Raw genomic sequence first — 19,060 nt, 5'->3', positions numbered from 1 at the left:
TAAAATCCGCAGAGACAGAACTTTCTTTTGTAGCGATTTGGCTCGTTCGTCGTTTGCCTTAATAGTCGGTGGTTCGTTTTTTGTAACGGTCGTCGTTGGTAAAGATCGGGGAACGATCGTTACAAACTACTATAGTCGCTTGTGTGTACGCACCTTTAGAGACACAGAATCAGGAGGACTGCCAGGCAACTGGTATTGTTTATAAGGAAATAAATATGGCAGCCTCCATATCCCTCTCACCTTGGGTATCCTTTATGGTGGACACAGGTGACTTGAAGATCTAACATGTAAACCGTTTACTGGTTGAACAGCTTAAAACATTATTCTCTCAAGTGATCAGCAACAATTAAGCCACTTGTGCCTCTATCAGAGCATAAGTAACAGGCAGCTTTCAAAATACATGCAGTCCAAGAACCCATTCACGCATGCATAATAGTTGTTTAGTATGACCGCTACTAAAACTGCATAGAAATCATACAATAGGGCCTCAAATAACCATGAAATTCTATGTTAATCAGACATTCCACAACAGCAAACACTATTGAATCCTGGCTGCATTTTATCAGGTAGGTATGTATATGTATATATGTACATATGTGTATATATATTAAACACACACACACACACACACACACACACACACACACACACACACACACACACACACACACTAATGCAGAGAGAGTGGCACCACAGAAGGTTAGCTCCTGCTCTCTCCAGCCACTAGAGGCTGCTGTTTGCAGTCTACTATCCCCCAGCAGCAGTCTCTTAAGTACGGGTGCCAAACTCAAGGCCCTCCTCACCATTTTATGTGGCCCACACTAGAGTTTCAAACCAGTGCATTGTAAGCAGTAAAGGAACAGTCAGCAGCACACCGATTTCCCATCCAAAAGGAGCACTCCAGTGAAAGTGTTTAAACCAAATCAAAAATAGCTTTATTGGCATGACCAAGCTTCAATACAGCCATTGCCAAAGCAGGAGGAATGAGGGACATGGGATGGGGTGGGGGTGCAGTGAGTTAGCAGTTTGTGGACATTTGGGGGGGGGGGGGGGGGGGGGAGTTTACAGTTCATTTATGCAACTTTCAGTCTGTGGCATGCTGTGACATCGTGTGCAGCGATTGTCACTGTGGCTTTCTCTTCACTTAGTAGAATGCAGTGTTTTCTCTCATCCTCTAGTGTGTGAAAATCTGGGAAATAGTTCCATCAGTTTCTTAAAGAAGGTTTCCCTGGTAGCAGTATATTTGGGGCAGTGCAGCAGGAAGTGATTTTCGTCCTCGATGGTCTTCTGCTCAGTGTTTGCATAGTCTCTCCTCCCTGGGTTTGTATGTCTGTCTGTGTCTTCCAGACTCTATTTCGAGGTTGTGAGCACTCAGTCTGTAGACACTCAGGGTTTTCCTCTTGATGGTTTTGGAGCTTTTCCAGGTATGGGGCTATTTTATATTCTCTCTGTAGAGACTGGTATATGGTTAGCTTTTGTGACCGTTTTATTTCATTCCTCCATTTATCTGCATAGTCCTCTTTGCTCTTGGCTGTGGTGTGCTTTATCTGGGCTCTTGAATGGACTTGGATCTGAGTTTGGAGGGAGCAGAGAGTTGACAACTTCTTTCAGGGCACATGGCTTTTCTTGGGCTTCATTGTGCAGCATGGCTTTGTAGTGGGGCGAGTTGGGCCTGCTGCTCTGTAGATGGGCCCAGTAGGACAACACTCTCTTCTGTATCAAGCAGTAGTGGGAATCTACCCAGCTCAGTTCGGCAGGCATTGTTTGAGGTACTCCGATGTACCTGAAGGAGGTGTTTGCAGAATTCCAGGTGGAATATTTCTGGGGGGCTAGATTCCCATTTTGATTGATCTGGGTAGGTGATGGGGCCCCATATTTCACTTCCATAGAGTAGGATTGGGGTGAGGACACTGTCAAAGACTTTAAGCCAGACCTTCACTGCTGGTTTGAGGTGGTACAGTTCTTTCCTGATGGCATAGAACATTCTGCAAGCTTTGGCTTGCAGGGCCTCTATGGCTGATTTAAAACTTCCAGATTGGTTGATTTCCAGACCAAGGTAGGTATATTTATCAGTTCTGCTGATTTCACAGTCATTTAGTGTAAAGGATGGGCTCTGCGCTGACCTTGTGTTTTTTCTCTGGAACATCATGGTTTTAGTTTTCTTTAGATTAATGGGGAGTGCCCATGTTGCGCTGAATTTCTCCAGGATTTCTAGGCTGTCTTGTAGACCTTCTTTAGTTGGTGATAGCAGTAAGAGGTCATCTGCATACAGTAGGAATTTCACTATTGTGTCATGCAGGGTGAGTCCTGGTGCTGGTGAGGCCTCTATGGCCGAGGCTAATTTGTTGATGTATATGTTGAAAAGTGTTGGACTCAGGCTGCAACCCTGTCTTACCCCTCGACCCTGGAGGAAAAAAGGATTTCTTTTCCCATTTATTTTTACACTGCACTTGTTCCCAGTGTATGAGCTCTTTATGACATTATACGTTTTTCCTCCTATTCCGCTCTCTAGGAGTCTCAGGAACAAACCTGGATGCCACACCGAGTTTAAACCAGAAATACTATCAGTTTATGACAGAGTGCAGCAACTCACAGGACCCCTGGCAAAATTAGCATTGGGCCCTCTCCCTGGATCCAACCCCCCATGTGGCTAGTGTGTACACACACACACACACACACACACACACTTTCCTTCCCTGTCACTCTCTCCCCACATACTATAACAGAGTAGTGCGAGTGTGAAATTTCCTGCTCCAGCATTGTGTTGGCTCTCTTCTCTTCTTCCTGGCAGCTACATGCTTTAGAGCTGGTTCACACGGACGACAGGTGGCGTTGTGGTGGCTGGGAAGCCGCGTCGTCCTGTGATGTCTAGTTTGGGGGCGGCGGTGCGGCGATCGCCGGCTTCCTGTCGCAATCGGCGTTGGAACGCGAAGCCGCCGCATGCTGCTTCTAGGGCCGGCCGAAGCAACGCGTTAAATCAGGATCAGAACGCGTTTGCACAATCGACGGTAATCGCCGCTAAACGCTCCCATTTACTTGAATAGGAGCGTTTACCCGACGAGTCCTGAACGCTTGGCAGTAAACGCTGCCAAGCGTCTGTGTGAACCAGCCCTTATGCGCACATCCCTCCAGCTCCGAATCACATGACATGCATTCCAAGCCAGAGGTATGCTATGCAAGGAGAACAGAGGAGACCCGAAGCAGTAGTGGAGCAGGTTAATATTAAACTGCTCCATTGTGCTACTCTGCAGAAAGTGGAGGAGCCGGTCCCTATAGCCCTCATCCGCCCCCAGTCACTATAGCGGGGACAAATAAATTGAGACCGTTCGATAAATCTTAAATCTTAATAAAGAATTTGTCCTGTGACTACATTTTACATTTCCCCCCCCCCCCCATGTGATTGAGTTTGACATCCCTGCTCCAAACTGACTTATATAAATAAGACTGCCAGCTATATTTACAGCTTTTTTTTGCCTACGTATTTTAACTGTAAAGTTGACCTTTAAATAAATAAAGAAAATACAAAGCCAAAATATATTTGGAAAAAGATCAAAACTTTGCCCTAGAGAACTGGGAACACTATACAGAAAACAGATTGCCATACTGTAATACTCTGAATTACAAACAGCTTCCTGAACCTTTAACATCAAATTTATGCTCGCTGCATCAACACATAAATAAAAAATAAACCACCATTACCTGCACAGAAAAGAGTGCTTGTAATTAAAACAGTCTGTCAAAAAGCAATCCAGTGGCTTCAAAGAAAACTAATAATCAAAGTCAAATACTGAATACAAGAAAGGAAGCCGTTGATATTTTATCCACCACAAAAACCTTATTGTGGGGGGCATGCTGGCATAGTGGTTAGCGCTCTCGCCTTGTGGCGCTGGGTCCCTGGTTTGAATCCCAGCCAGGGCACTTTCTGCACAGTTTGTATGTTATGCCTGTGTCTGCATGGGTTTCCTCCAGCCACTCATTTCCTCCCACATCCCCAAAACATACAGATAAGTTAATTAGCTTCCCCTAAATTAGCCCTAGACTAGGATACATACTTTAGACTTATGCTGGGTACACACTGTGAGATTTTCCGGCCAATTTACTGTCAGATTGATCATTTCCAATATGTTCGATTTGCTTTCCGATCGATTCATTAGCATTTTCTGATCAATTTCCTATTAAAGTGAACAGAATCGATCGGAAAATGCTCAGAAATCGATCGGAAAGCAAAGCGAACATGTTGGAAATAATCGATCTGACAGTAAATCGGCCAAACAAATCTCATAGTGTGTACTCAGCATTACTTACATACATACACTTACGACTATGATAGGGATCAGATTATGAGCCTCTCTAAGGGGACAGTTAAAGCGGACCCAAACCAAAAAATTTTTTAAATCACAATTAGTTGCAGCACTCTGACACATACAAAGATAACTAAACACTCCTTCAAGCCTATGAGCATTTCAGTGCATGCTTTTCACCCTTCTCTTTTCATAACTAGGGTTATACAGGTGGCAGCCATTAGCAATTCCTCCTTTGCTGGACACCATCTACTCCACCAGTTTGCCGGATTCTGTCTGGGCAATATGAAAGGAAGGGAGGGGGTTTCTCCAATAAATGTAAAATACTTTATATTTGTCATCATGCAGCTGAAAAAATGCTGCTATTTATTATTAGAATTCAGAAAATAGATTTATTTCTGAAATCTTGTATTTTTAATTTGTGTCCACTTTAAATGACAATACAATATACTCTGTACAGCACTGTGGAAGATGTCGGCGCTATATAAATACTGAATAATATAATAATCGAGAACCCTGGGGAGAGCGATAATGGAGGCTGTCATTTATTTCCTGGCAGTCCTATTGATCTTCTGGCATCTGCAGTAGGAGTTACAACCCTGAAACAAGCACGTGGCTAATCCAGTCAGACTTGAGTCAGCACACCTGATCTGCATGCTTGTTCAGGGTCTATGGCTGAGACAGCATCAGTGGGACAGCCAGAGAGCATGCATTGTATAAAAGCAAATCTGTAGTGAAAAAAACAAAAAACCCCGACAAGTTAGACACTTACCTATGGAAAGGGAAGGCTCTGGATCTCATAGAGCCTTCCTTGTCCTCTCTCGGTGTCTACGTTCCAACACTGTCCACTCCCCGGTTCAAATTTGCCGCCTCCGTAAGCCCTTGGAAGGCTTCGGTAGCACTTGTGTCCCTGAGTGCTTGCGCAGTACAGAGCACTCGGGACGCGAGTGTTTCCAAGGATCCCCAAAGGCGTACTCAACCAGTTGGGGTGACAGCGCAGGACCGACGGGACTGTGGGAGGACCGGAAGGCGCTATTGGATCTATAGTCTTTCCTCTTCAGAAGTTTTTTTTTCAGCTTCACTTTTTCATTAGAAGAAATAAATATGGCAGCCTCCATATCACTCTCACTTTGGGTTAAATAAATGATTGTAACCGGCACTGTTACCTACAGATGCCCTGTAGGCAACACATGACAAGGACTGTCCCAAGCACCTTACAGTGATGGAAGTCAGCAGGACAGGTGATCTTTAGCCTCCCATTGACACCTGGGGTACAGGGTTAATAGCTGGGAGTGTAAGCGTAATATTTTCCTTTAAATAAGTCATTTTTTTGGAAACAGAAGTAAAACCCCTGTGTGAATCAGTTGTGATAGAAGCAGCCGTGTCTTGACTCATTTGTCACATGCTTGTAGGGATGGTGCAACTACATTAAGTTTAGAAAGTTGCTGTCTTCCCTTGCAGAATATAAAATTAGAAATGTCTGCTTTTCATAAACAAGGAAACTGGGAAAGGGAGAGAGTCATCACACCTGACAGTGGATGCAGAGTAGGCCTTATGTACACAGATGGTCTTGAGGGTGGAAAACCACAGCACTTTACTAGCCGCTGCTTAACGTATAACTCCCGTACCAGTGAAAGGGCATTGTGGTTGGGGGCAGTTAAACGCAACAGGCTGCACCTGGGTTGCAGCAATCACCCTCAACCACATATGTGTACCATAGTGAACTAAGAAGCCGCTATGAAGGTGTAGTCATGGAAGTTGCTAGGTGCCTGATTTAGCTGCATCATATCCAATGACAGCTTGCAAAAGCCTGAAAAACCACTAGATGTAGTTTTCCAGGTGTTTGCATAAGCACCTGTGCAAATGAAGCCTAAGGAAGGAAAGGGCATGGATATTGAGGAGGTGAGAGACAGAGAGGCAGACTGACACACAGCCAACTTTCTATACAGTAATCCAATAGAAACACACAGGCTGATGGAACGGAACAAAAATAAAAGACTTTAGTTAAGCAAAGTATGACAGTTGATTTATAAAGAGCTGTCCTCCTAATGTAAGCAGTCAAATATTAATCTTCTGTGCAGATGTGGCAGCTTTTACACACTGATGTGTCATTACTGCCTTCACCATTTCACACAAAGTAACTTTTTGTTTTGGTTTGCAGGTCCTTTAATTGTGTCGATGCTGATTCAAACAGAACAGCCGTTCCTGGAAGGATTCCATCACCCATCCGACAGTGTATTCATCTTCTCCCAGCTTTCCACGGACACCAGCCAAGCTGAGTGTGACCAGAGTCGATCTCATTCCAAACTAGCACCAGGGAGACCGCCTGCAACGCTCACACTGAGCTTTGCAAATGCCCCTTTCCAAAGCCTGGAAGAATGGCCAGCTGGTGGGGGAGGGGAGCCAAGCATTCCCAAAGCTGAGATCACACTTGTGTTAATTGCAGTTTGTGATGACAGGCTATTGTAATTATACCCTTCCTGCAAAGAAGCTCTGCAGCCAGTGAAATCCAGTGCCACAATCACAGCATGACAGGCATCCAGCCCAACACAGAGCCAACCCTTCACTCCAGTATCAGAACCTCAGCAGACAGGTGGATGGCTACAAATAAAGCACTCTTTCATACACACCAATAGGAACAGACCTCCATCAATAGCTAAACTCTGCCATGGAGTGCCTACACAAGACTAGAACACTCGTGCCTGCATCGGGTCTTTATAATATCCAGCTGAAAATGGATGATTTTGCTGTAATGCTAGTAATATTAATACATACACAACTCTAAACTAGGAACAAACATGAGATGATAACCACTCAATCTGATGATTTGCAGTTGGATACATTAATTTAAATCCCTGTAGAAAAAGAAAAAAAAAAAAACACACCCAACCTGTTGTAGTGGAATAGCAATCTACTAAATTAAACTATGGATATATATTTTTGTTGCCTAATGCAATAATTTGTAACCTTCTTGGGTTATGCTGTACTGGTGTACCCGATGTGGGAGGCCTTTGCTCCAGTGATTAAATTGGATAATCTTTAACCAATGACTTGTCGTTCTTGCTCCCCTGCTCTACATAGGACATCCAGCAGTATGCAATCATCAGTAAACTACCAAATTATTATTTCAGGAGAAAAAAGTTTGGTGCGCACACAAAATTACTGTCGCCCACACGGAGCGGGCCTTGATACATCAGGCAACAGTTTAGGGATGAGTTCTGCACAGATGTGTTGCTAGCCTTCAGGGGGGGGGGGGGGGCAGAAGAACGATGGGTGGCAGAGGGACAAAAGCACAATGCTCAACGGAGCAGGTGGGGTAAGCAGGAAAACAATGGCCTCTCGCTTGGACGATGATCCCAATCTCTTGTCTATGCATTGGGGAGGGTAGAGAGCTGCAGAAGATGTCGGCACTACATAAAAATGTACAGCTCTTGTGATTCTTAACTTGATAGGCTAGGAGACCAACTTTAAAACTACTGGGGTCATAGATGACAGCAAAAGGCAATCATACTAAAAGCTGGGTAGACACATTAAGGCGGTTAGACATGCAGGAATGATCTGATTGCCCTCAAGGCACTTTAACTGCCTAGCTGCAGACAGGAGCACCAGCCCAGCAAAAAATTGGAAGATCATACAATTGTCACCTCATATCAGTGTCATTTCTTTTAATGTAAATGCATGTGGGTGATTTTTCACTACCATCTCTAGCTAGGAATCTCTCTGTGACATCGACAAAAACGAACAGGATGGTTACAGATTACATAACCATAAACTGACCTCATGGCCCAGCTACGCCACATTTATGGACACTTCCATGTACCAAATACTTAAGTAGCCAGTATAAAAGAGGCACCAAAGAGACATATAGCAGGATGTAATCAATTATTCAGGATAGCAACTTTTATGTTACTTATCCCGTTTTCAGCATCAGAAACACTTCCTATATCTATATATATAGCTGTACATTGTATGTAACTCCACCCTCCCAGTGATGTTTAGTGCAGGCTGTTTATTATGTAGAATTCTCCTCCCAGTGCATTCTGGGAGACAAGATGTTGTTTCTACTGACTTGCACCTAACAGCAATACAGATGTCACCTCCTGTGATGACTTTAAGAATATAAATCAGGATAAGGAGAGATTTTACAATGGGCATACACTCACTAAATTATTAAAATGAAGCAATTTTATTAAACTATATGCAGTAAAGTTCCCCTTTAAGCACATTTCTGCTAACATAAGAGTCACGTTATGATCCTTGTTTCTCTGCAATGGATTCCGCTTGTAACATCTCAGCAAGCTTATATATTAGTGCTTAGTGATGACTACAGTGATTTGGGAATGTAACACATCATGACTGTCTGAGACGGCATGAAACATGTTTGGCTGAGATTCATGGCTCAGCACCAAAGTGTCCCCGAGAAGGATTTTACACTATTGGCAACTATGTCACAGACTAAGATTACGCACTCAATATGCTACAAAGGAAAACAACTGAATGCAGGAGAGAGATGAATGGATCAGTCCAAACACACTACTCTTAGTATGTCCTGACTATGGTGGTTAGCATCTGATCGCTTCTACCACTCAGGGGATTTAGAGATGAGACCCACCTCTGAATTATCACCAAGACGAAGCTTACAAGATTTATTGACAATTCATGAATTATATGTGCCATAAAAAGCTCTTCCCTGGAATAAATCACACTTTGCAAAATAAACAACATTCTTGATAAAACGTCTCTCACATGGGATGCTGAAGTGCAAGCTTGTCGGGCAGTTAAGCCATCCACCTTCCAGTCACAGGCGCCCTTAGGCTGCAATTTCATGCAGCCAAAGTGTAGCACTTCTTACACCAGGCATCATTATTTGACATGCGGTGACATTACCCAGTGGATGTGACCAGGGCTGTGGAGTCAGTACAAAAATCATCCGACTAAGTTTATGAAACCACCGACTACAGGTACCTAAGATTGCTCCGCCTCCTCATCTCCGACTCCACAGCCCTAGATGTGACTCATTAGGGGAGTGCCTCTCCATCACTTGTGCCAAGCGCTAAAAAGCACTCGGTTGGTGCACGGAAGCAGCTGACAGGCAGGAAATTCACCACCTTTACCCTCCCATATGAAAGGGGCCTATAGACTGGTACACAAATCCAATTTTGATTAGCCAATGATTGTCCAATTTTACCACTTCAATGTAGTATTAGCATAACCACACAATCTGGTCATACTATATAGAGGAGGTAAAATTGGTCAGTCATTGGCCAACCAATCAAAATTGGAAGTGTGTACCAGGCTAAATAGTGACAGGTACAAAAGGAGCAATTCATTCATGAACATTGTTTTCATTATCTTAAAGTGGGTGACTAGCTTCCAAGAGATTTTCCAACTCTGACTCCCTCCATTCTGAATTTCATGTATGGACATATGTATAAGCCATTTTCTAAGGTACAATATCACTATGGGACCCCAGCAAATGTCTGTCTGGGACAGTCCTCAGTTCTCTCCAGTGCTCCAAGATACCAGCCATTCCCCTCAGCCAAATATTTATCTTAGCTCTAATCACAAATAAGGATGAGCATAGAATCACACTTTAAGGCAGTGGTCCTCAAACTATGGTCCGCAGGCCGAATGCCTTTTCACTGGCCCCCAAACACAAAATGAATAACTTATAACTCTGGCAGACCTGTCACTTGCACATGGCGTGTGTACGCGCCTTTAGCCTAAAGTTCCGGTCAGCCCAGGGAAATTATCTCAATGTAGCGCAAAAGAAGATGACAAATTACAATACAGATAACATCACAATTCATTATTTAACAGGTAAATACACTCAAGAGTGTTTCATGGACACAGAAGATTAGAGATCAAAATTTTTTTAACAAGAGGTCAAACTGAAAATTTGGTCTAGAGGGTGTGGGTACTCCTGACTTAAGGTACCCGTACATCTAGCGATTTTGGCAGCTGATAGACTGATCGGAAAGAAATCTGTTGGCTGCCACAGACCGCAAGCCAATTCCTGATCTATTTCAGCATGAGGTGCTATACACTGGCAGCATCGTGTTTGTTGCTCATCCCGCTATCGCACGCTGTTACCGCTAGGCACCTGAACGAGCACATCAGCCTGAGATTTTGGCCCAAAACCAGTCAATGCAAAGGTGCCCCTTAGCGTTACAATCATTGGGATACCATTATTGGTACCGATCGACGACGAACTATTGTTCCATTAATCCAAATTTCCACAGGTTTCTTTTAGTCCCATTGTATTGGTCTATATTCCTATGCAGAGCCTGATCATGAGAGGTCAATCACCCTGCTCTTGGCATTCCACTGACAATATCTCCCTTCAGGCAGGGGCAGCGCTAGCTACTTATTATGGATGGTACTTCTGGCTACCTAATACTAAGGCACCTGCAGCTACCTATGACGAGCAAGGGAAGTAAGGGAGGAGTGACAGCTGGGCCAGCCAGCCCACTTGTCATAGAGGTGCTCCCTTCTTGCAAATCCCTAGTATTGAGACACTTTTTATTTGATCTGAGGAAGCAGACTGCGATCCGCAAAACGTGTTAATAAAGTGTCTGGTTTCTATTAAAAATGTTATGACTTTATTTGGGCTACCTCCTTCTATTAGAGGTAAGCCTATTTATTTGTTTTATCCAGCTTACATTATCCCTTCCGCACATCACATCTTTGGGCGCTTCCTCCCTCTCAGTAATAACACATGTGGTGTGGTTCTGCAAGGGTTTGTAGGTTCATGGAAGGTGAAGTCTAAGGTGCCAGGACATCTGTGCCTATAGGCTCCTGTGGAGTAAATCCAGACCTGGTTGTAATTACTCATCAGCAAAAACACATCATACTGCATTTGAGTGCAGCCAAACTCAGATGTAACAATGCGGTGGCCATCTCTTCACGGATCATGCCAAGTGCATGGGAGCAGCTGACAGGTGGTGAATTCACCATCTTCAGCCTCCTATGTGAAAGAGGCCTACATTTTACATAAGCAAAACATCTGTGTCAGACAGGACAACGGAGGCCACTCACAGCAATTGTGGACCATAGCTTCATTATGCAACTAAAACACACACTGAAAACCATTCTGTTTCTGTGATTGGAGTCACACTTTAACATGGAAACACAGACATGTGAAAGGTTTGTTTGGTAAACTGAAAATGGGCACTAGGTTACTTTCGGTGACCCAGCAGGAAACCTTATAGGGAACAGTTCTCCAGTCACACCACCCTCTACAGTAGAAAGCATTGTGATTGGCCAATTAGTGTGGGCGTCGTTTACTACAACCTACTGGAAGCCTAGCAGTGGTGCTGTCCACCCAATCACATTAGCTGAACTTCCCTATGGAGGTTTCCTGCTGGGTCCCCTAAAGTAAACTAGAGCCTGAAAATGTCTGAAACTCTTCCACCTTCTCTAACAGATACCCCCAGAAACCAAGACTCCATTTTCTCCAACTGATACCTTTTGTAATCCTGATATTTCAAGCATCCTTTCACCAAAAATGTAAACAATATTTTCAGACTTGGCCGAATTGTATTATTCGGTCAACTAAGGGAAGCCTCGCCAATACTGGGATATCTGTTTACCGCAAGTTTCTACATACAAGACAAAAATATATAAAATATACATACACCATACCAGCCAATTTCTGGACATCTACATGTTCAGTCCTAAATGAAGTAGCAAAAGCAACCGGCACTTTAGAACCACAACTTTATTGTGCACTGAACAGTGGTGCCATTCACTGCCCCATGTGCCAAAGACAATTGTGGCACTGAAAATTCAATTTTAACAATAATTCATAGTCACTGGTGGATCCACTTTTGGATCTGGGGCAGTACAGTGGTTATTACTTCACTTTTGGTTCAAATCCCACCCTGGGCATTACCTACATGGAGTTTGTATGGGCTTCATTCCACAGCCCAAAAACATATGGTAGTTTAACTGGCTTCCCCCAGAAATGCAGGCTGTAGATAGTAGGGATTTAATGAGAACCCCCTTCAGGGAACAGTGAGTGATGTGAATTGTTCAAATGTAAAGCACTGCATGATATATAATGCCAGTAATAAGTACAACAACTAAACTAGACCATCAGTCTGGATCACAGATAACTTGCACAATGTTCCCCCAAATGAGCGGCTGTATAATAATGCTGGCAGAGCAAGGCATGGATGATAGCAGCGGTTGGGTCGCATACTCATGTGGCTTACATAGCAGCAGGCAGAGAAAGTTAGCAGTAGCGGTGGCTCTCTGGCATTGCAGTGTGGGGCTAATGCTGATGAATGGGCATGCTCCAGGGGGGCTGCAGCCTGCCTCCCTCCATCCATCCATCACACAGAAGGGGGGGGCACCACCAGTCCTACCTTGTGTGCTGTGCTGGTTGTTCTCCATGGGCTCCCCGCCGCTGTTCAGCTCTGCCAGTCTCCGGTTGGTGGCTGTCAGCTCGGTGCGCAGGTTGGTCACCTCCTGGCTGGCAGATTGGATGGCGCCATCGATGCGCAAGGCCAGCTGCTTGTTCTCGTCCATCATTTGCAGAATGTGATCCTGGGGAGACAGAGGGGGACACAGAGCGGCATGGTGAGCGGCCGCACCATCAGCAGCACTGCAGGAGACACACAGCCTGCGCTCTAAAGGACACGGCGCACATGACACGGGGACTTTAAATGGAACCTACCACTGCACCTATAGGGGAATACTCTTCTCTCATCCTCCTCTTCCTCACCTGAAGAACAGTCCTGCATTAACTCCTGCTTTCACATCAAACAATAAAACGTTTATCAAAATCTGTTTTGTAATAAGTCAAGCAGAGGATAACTTTATGTTTAAGTGAGTGATATAGATTGCAGGTAGACCCCCCTCCCACCGGGAAGAAAGTGGTAGCGCCCGCCTTTTCCTTGTAAATCCCAGCTAGAAACTGGTGAGCGCAGTTGTTGGCTGCATTTCCCCGTGTTCATTATTTATTCACTGCCGACTCCGAGTCCCAAAGACAAACCATTTCCCAGGCTAGGGCGGGGGAGCAGAGCAACCACACAGACCTGGGGGGATTCAGGCCAGGAATGCGGACCGTCATAATATTTACATAGAGTCCTGGCTGTGTGCGCCTCTGCTGTCACCTCTCTCTCTAGTCACTGTTCCCAGGCTGAGCGACACAGGCACTAGGATTGCTGAAGTCCCCAAAGTCATTTATAAGCCATAACGCATACATAGTGGATGATTGTTGTCCAGACCATCTGTTCTAGAGGTGCCAACTAATGGTACAATCTTTTTTGTGCAATCTTACCATCTCTTTGTAATATGAGGGATTCTAAAGAGGAAAAAAAATATATTAAAGGCACCTGGGGCTTCTTGCAGCCCACTGGAATCAAGTGCCTGCGCAGTTCTTCTGAGACTCTCTGGGCAGCAGTAGGGACCAGGGTCGGACTGGGCCACAGTAGTACAGTATTTTCCCTCGGTGGGCCCTGCCTCCAGGTCTCTGGTGGGCCCCCCTTCCTTGTCTGACAGAGCTCCAATTGCTGCCTGCAGCACAAAAATTCTCTTAGTGCTGTAATCACTCATGCTGAGAGCAGTCGCGTAGCTAAGAAGCTGTAGGCCTCGATGCAAATTTTACAATGGGGCCCCCCAAGCACTCTATACATAACAACAATTGATACGACGCACCAAAACCTGCCAATGGCAACTACAGTGTCAGAGGTGCAAGAGGGGGATGGGAAATAGCTTGTTAATGATTACCACTGTTCAAAGTATCTATAGAAGTGATTATTATGAGCACAGGACCAACAGAGGTAATACTGTAGTTGAGGGAGGGCCCTTCGGGGCCCCTTTGGCCCAACGGCCCCGATGCGGTCGCAACCTTTGCGGTCGCAACCTCTACAAAGTAGGACATTATTTATATTGTACTTTATATACAGTGTCTCTGAATTACAATGCTGCTAAGCATGTACATGTAGCATGTACATTTGTGCCTGTCCATAATACATCAAGACCACGCCCACCTTCCGGTGCATGGTCATGCCTTTTTTTCACTGCAATCATTGGACGTGTGGGCCCCAGGTTGAAATTTCTTTGGTGGGCCCCCAGTGTCCCAGTCCGACCCTGGTAGGGACCCCCTCAAAGCTGGTCAGCCACACACCTACTCATCATATTCCTGTGCACGGCAGCGTTCTGCACATACGCAATATAGGGAATTCGCTAATGTGCATGCACAGAACGCTTCTGGCAACAGAAGCATGATCAGGGTGCGCATGGCTCGGGCCGCACATGCACAGTAGCCTCCGACTGGCCGCGTCTGGCCAACTTTGAGGGGGTAGCCTCAGCTCACTGGGGGTCTCAGAAGGACGGTGGGGGCTCAGTATGACCCCAGGGGGCTGCAAGATATATCCATCCAAGCTCTATTCCCTTAGATTACCCTTCTATTACATATATGTGGTAACATTTTATCATTAGTGGTTTAAAGGACGCCTGAAATGAAATTGGAGGCTGCCATATCTATTTACTTTCTAGCAATACTAGTTGCCTGGCATTCTGTTGATCATTCATCCACCAGTAGTGTCTAAATCAGTCAATTACAGGTGTTTCAGGTAAGTTACACCTGAAACAAGCATGCAGCAAATCCAGTCAAACATCAGGGTCCGTGGCTTAAGCTATGTACACACTTTAGACTATAGTTGTTTGAAACGGCTCCGAAACAATTGATTGTCAGATAATCATGCCCAAAAACTTTCACAATTGATCAGTAAAACTAATGATGAATGATGGATATTGGTGGACAATTGGGATAAGTCAGGACGGGTCTCATTAAATGATGATTGTTTATTTCTAAAGGTGTGTATGGATGTAGTTAGCGATTGTTGAGCGCATGTGGAGAATAGTCACTTCTGTATGTGTGCCGCCCAATACTTATTACTGTTCGGTCATTTGAGCATATAGCCAGTCTGTATATGTTGTATGAGCTTGTTCAATTAAAGAAAACCCGTAACTACAAAAAGTTCCCCTCGGGGGTACTCACCTCGGTAGGGGGAAGGCTTCCCCCGTCCTCCTGTGTCCCACGCCGGTCTCGCTGTGCCCCTCCGAACAGCGGGCATGTAAATATTTACCTCCCCGGCTCCAGTGCAGGCGCAGTATCCACTCTCCGCTCGGAGATAGGCGGAAATACCCGATCGCTCTCGGCCCGCTCTACTGCGCAGGCGCAAGTCTCCTGCATCTGCGTAGTAATGCGGACCCGACAGAGATCGGGTATTTCTGCCTATCTCTGTACGGTTTGCCGCAACAGCGCCTCTGTTGGAGCCAGGAAAGGTAAATAAATCAGCGCTTGTCAGGCTTGTCGAGGGAGGATTGGCGGACACTTTGTGGGAGCTGGCACTGGATTGCCTGCAGCTACAGTGGAGGGGGAAGCCTCATTGGGACCCTAAGGCTAATTTCACACCAGGACGTTGCGTTAGAGGGGGCGTTAAGGTCGCATAACGTCCCCCTAACTCAACGCCTGGTGGTGCTGGATCTGGACGTCAGAGTGAGCCGCGTTGTGCAGCTCACTCTGGCGTCAGTGATGCCGTGATGCTCACTCTTGTGCGCATGCGGCATCACGTGGTCCCGCCAGCCAATCGCCGCACAGAGCGGCTGCTCCAGGAAGTAAACACTGCACGTCATAACGTGCAGTGCATATTAATTAGCCATGTGCCTGGCCGCTCTCCGCTCCTCCCACTGAGCATGTGCAAGCAGTCTAACGCGGCTCAGCCGCGTCCAAAGTACTGCATGCAGTACGTTGTCTTGTGACGCAGCGTTACAATGTAACGCAACGTCCGCACTGTGAACAGCCCCATTGATTTTTCATTACTGTGCGGTGGGCTGCGTTACAGGCTGCTCTAACGTGCGCCTGTAACGTCCCACTGTGAAACCAGCCTGAGGCTTCCCCCTACCGAGGTGAGTAACCCCCAGGGGAATTTTTTTGGGTTACAGAGTCTCTTTAAGGCTCCCTGCACACTGCAAAACTGTTTTCCGATTCCGTTTCCGATTCCGATTTTCAATTCCGATTTTCCCTGAATACATTCAACAGAAAAACGGATAAAAAAAATGGCGCATGCAGTAAAGATTAAAAATCGAAATCGGATGTAAAAACCGAATAAAGATCTGAATCGGAATGGCATGCAGTGTGCAAGAGGCCTAAGAGATCGGCATTCCAGTGGGTGAACAACAGTTATCTAAAGTGTGTACGTAGTTTAAAAATATTAAGGGAGCCATACACTGGTCCGTATGGCCCAAAAACAAATCCCTCACCAGTCATCTGATCAGTGAGGGATCTACCTGCTCGATGACAACACACAGATTTTCAATTGATTTCAGCATGAAATATTGGAAAATCTGTGTGCGTCTACCACCCCAGACCTGTGCGGTATAGGGGACTCTCACCTGTCTGCTGCGTGTTTCTGGTCTCTGCACTACCTGGTCTCTGCTCTCTTTCTTTTCTGCCGAATCCATGTGCGATGTAGCAGAGGTCAAACACTAGGGGCACTGTGGCACATTCCCTACGTGACCATTACAGGCCTCTAGGGCAGTGTTTCTCAACATTTTATTGGGATGTACCCCTTTTAAAATCCTGTACTCAACAAGTACCCCCTAGCATAATAAACATTATCACAAGTACACCTTGACAAATAGATATTTAACCGTAGTACATGATATTTGGTTCTAAACAATTTCCAAGCATTTACTATTGCTTTTAATTAGCTAAAACACTAATTTGGTGTTAAAATATAAGGGAAGACGCCGAGAGCCCAGTATAGTGTAGTATGTACTGTAAATTGGGTATGGAAGGTAAGTATATGTAGGTTATACTCACAAACAAGGGTTACCATCCAGGTAACCACTATGAAGGCAGGTGAGGAGATTAGACCTGTCCCCACTCAGGATTAAGAAGTCGCTCTCTGTAGATCGGGAAAAAAGAAGAATTCCCCTCCACCAGGGGTGGAAACAACTGCAAAAGTAGTACAGAGGCGCCAACAGGGTAAAAACAATATTTCTTTAAAATGGTTAAAATGAAGTAGGTAGCGGTGGACTTACCCCTCCAAAACAGACACAAAAATTGCTGTTTTAAGCAAAAATCTGTTTATTTACATACTCCGAACAAGGTGCAACGCGTTTCGCGGGTATATCCCACTTCCTCAGGCAATAAATAGGAGCATATCACCAATGTGGTCCGGTACATTGCCTGGCGCCTCTGTCTAGACAGAGGCGCCAGGCAATGTACCGGACCGCATTGGTGATATGCTCCTATTTATTCCCTGAGGAAGTGGGATATACCCGCGAAACGCGTTGCACCTTGTTCAGAGTATGTAAATAAACTGATTTTTGCTTAAAACAGCAATTTTTGTGTCTGTTTTGGAGGGGTAAGTCCACCGCTACCTACTTCATTTTAACCATTTTAAAGAAATATTGTTTTTACCCTGTTGGCACCTCTGTACTACTTTTACTAATTTGGTGTTGTTTAAATAAGATTTATAATTTTCTAAAACTCTAAATTTGTTATTCTTGGGTAATTATATCAAGCCTGAGTACCCCCTGGAACCATCAGAAGTACCCCCTGGGGTACGTGTACCACACGTTGAGAACCTATGCTCTAGGGGACACGGAAGTGAAGACAGGAAAGAACAGCCAGCAGGGAGAGAAGAGACCCGATACATGTCAGGGACAGATGAGAGTAACTTAATCGGTTGTTGAATCAAACGCTGCTAGCAACACACTCCAGATCCGCTGCCAATCCACCAAAATTTTCTGACTTGCGTAGTCAACCTAATTGACTGATTTCACCCAGAAATCGGTCGATAAGGAATCATTTGCGGCATCGATTTCTGGCAGATTCAGTCAAATGATCAAATTGGATGGATATCGATGAAAAGTGTATGGCCACATTTAGAGGCAGATGATCAGCAGTACAGACAGGCAACTTGCATTGTTTAAAAGGAAATAAATATGGCAGCCTCCATATCCCTTTCACTTCAAGTATCCTTTAAGGCTGGTTTCACAGTGGGACGTTAAAGTCCCACGTTACAGCAGCCAGTAACACAGCCTAATGGCCCATACTCACGAGGGACTTTTGTCGCCTCAACACGCGGCGCGCGCGTGTTGCGGCGACAGGTCGCCCGTGAGTATGGGCCGTCGCACACGCGCGCACCCCGAACTGTCGCCCGCCGCTCATGTCGCCATGCGATTGAAACTTTCAATCGCATGGCGACAGTCGCCGCTGCCCCCCCGCCGCAACTGTCGCTAGTCCGCGTGAGTACGCGGACTAGCGACAGCAACCTCCATGTAGGTACATGGAGCTTCCGGCGGGGGGAGGAGGAACGTCAGCGACAGCTTCCGCCTTGCCGCTGGTCCCTCTTCCGCGTGTGTACGCGGAGGGACCTGGCGAGAAGCTGTCGCCGGCCTGTCGCCCACACGCTCACGTGTGCTGGCGACAGGCCACATTTCTCGCCCGTGAGTATGGGCCATAACTCATCGCACTGTAAAATCAATGTGCTGTTCACAGTGCCCACGTTGCGTTACATAGTAGGTGTCCCCTCCTCCTCCGTGGCCAGCCACATGGCTAATTAATATTCACTGCACTGTGGAGACTCCTGGTAGGACTGTAGTGTTGTCCGGATCATGAACGAATCATTCATTTGATCCGGATCTTTTTTGTGAGTCGAATCATCCGGATCATCACAATGAAAGATTCGGTTCACAGTGGATGTCTGTCTGGAAGAAACAGGAACATACAGAAT

At 45.6% G+C, this 19,060-nt stretch overlaps 1 protein-coding gene across 3 annotated transcripts in view; it reads right to left on the bottom strand.

Moving 5' to 3' along the window:
- Window positions 1–12,961, bottom strand: part of KAZN (kazrin, periplakin interacting protein) — a 294,829-nt gene extending 281,868 nt beyond the window's left edge. Inside the window, exon 1 of one of the 3 annotated variants that reach the window (XM_068240530.1) lies at window positions 12,671–12,961. In XM_068240530.1, coding sequence (XP_068096631.1) covers window positions 12,671–12,836 — 166 coding nt within the window. In that variant the 5' untranslated portion in view covers window positions 12,837–12,961. The remainder of the gene's footprint in view (window positions 1–12,670) is intronic. The other 2 variants (XM_068240528.1, XM_068240529.1) reach the window with 2 other exon arrangements.
- Window positions 12,962–19,060: the final 6,099 nt, after the last annotated feature.

This window comes from Hyperolius riggenbachi, chromosome 6 (genome assembly GCF_040937935.1).
Source record: "Hyperolius riggenbachi isolate aHypRig1 chromosome 6, aHypRig1.pri, whole genome shotgun sequence".
NCBI lineage: Eukaryota > Metazoa > Chordata > Amphibia > Anura > Hyperoliidae > Hyperolius > Hyperolius riggenbachi.
The sequence above is the reverse complement of the archived record's forward strand: the minus strand, read 5'-3'. Positions and strand labels throughout refer to the sequence as shown.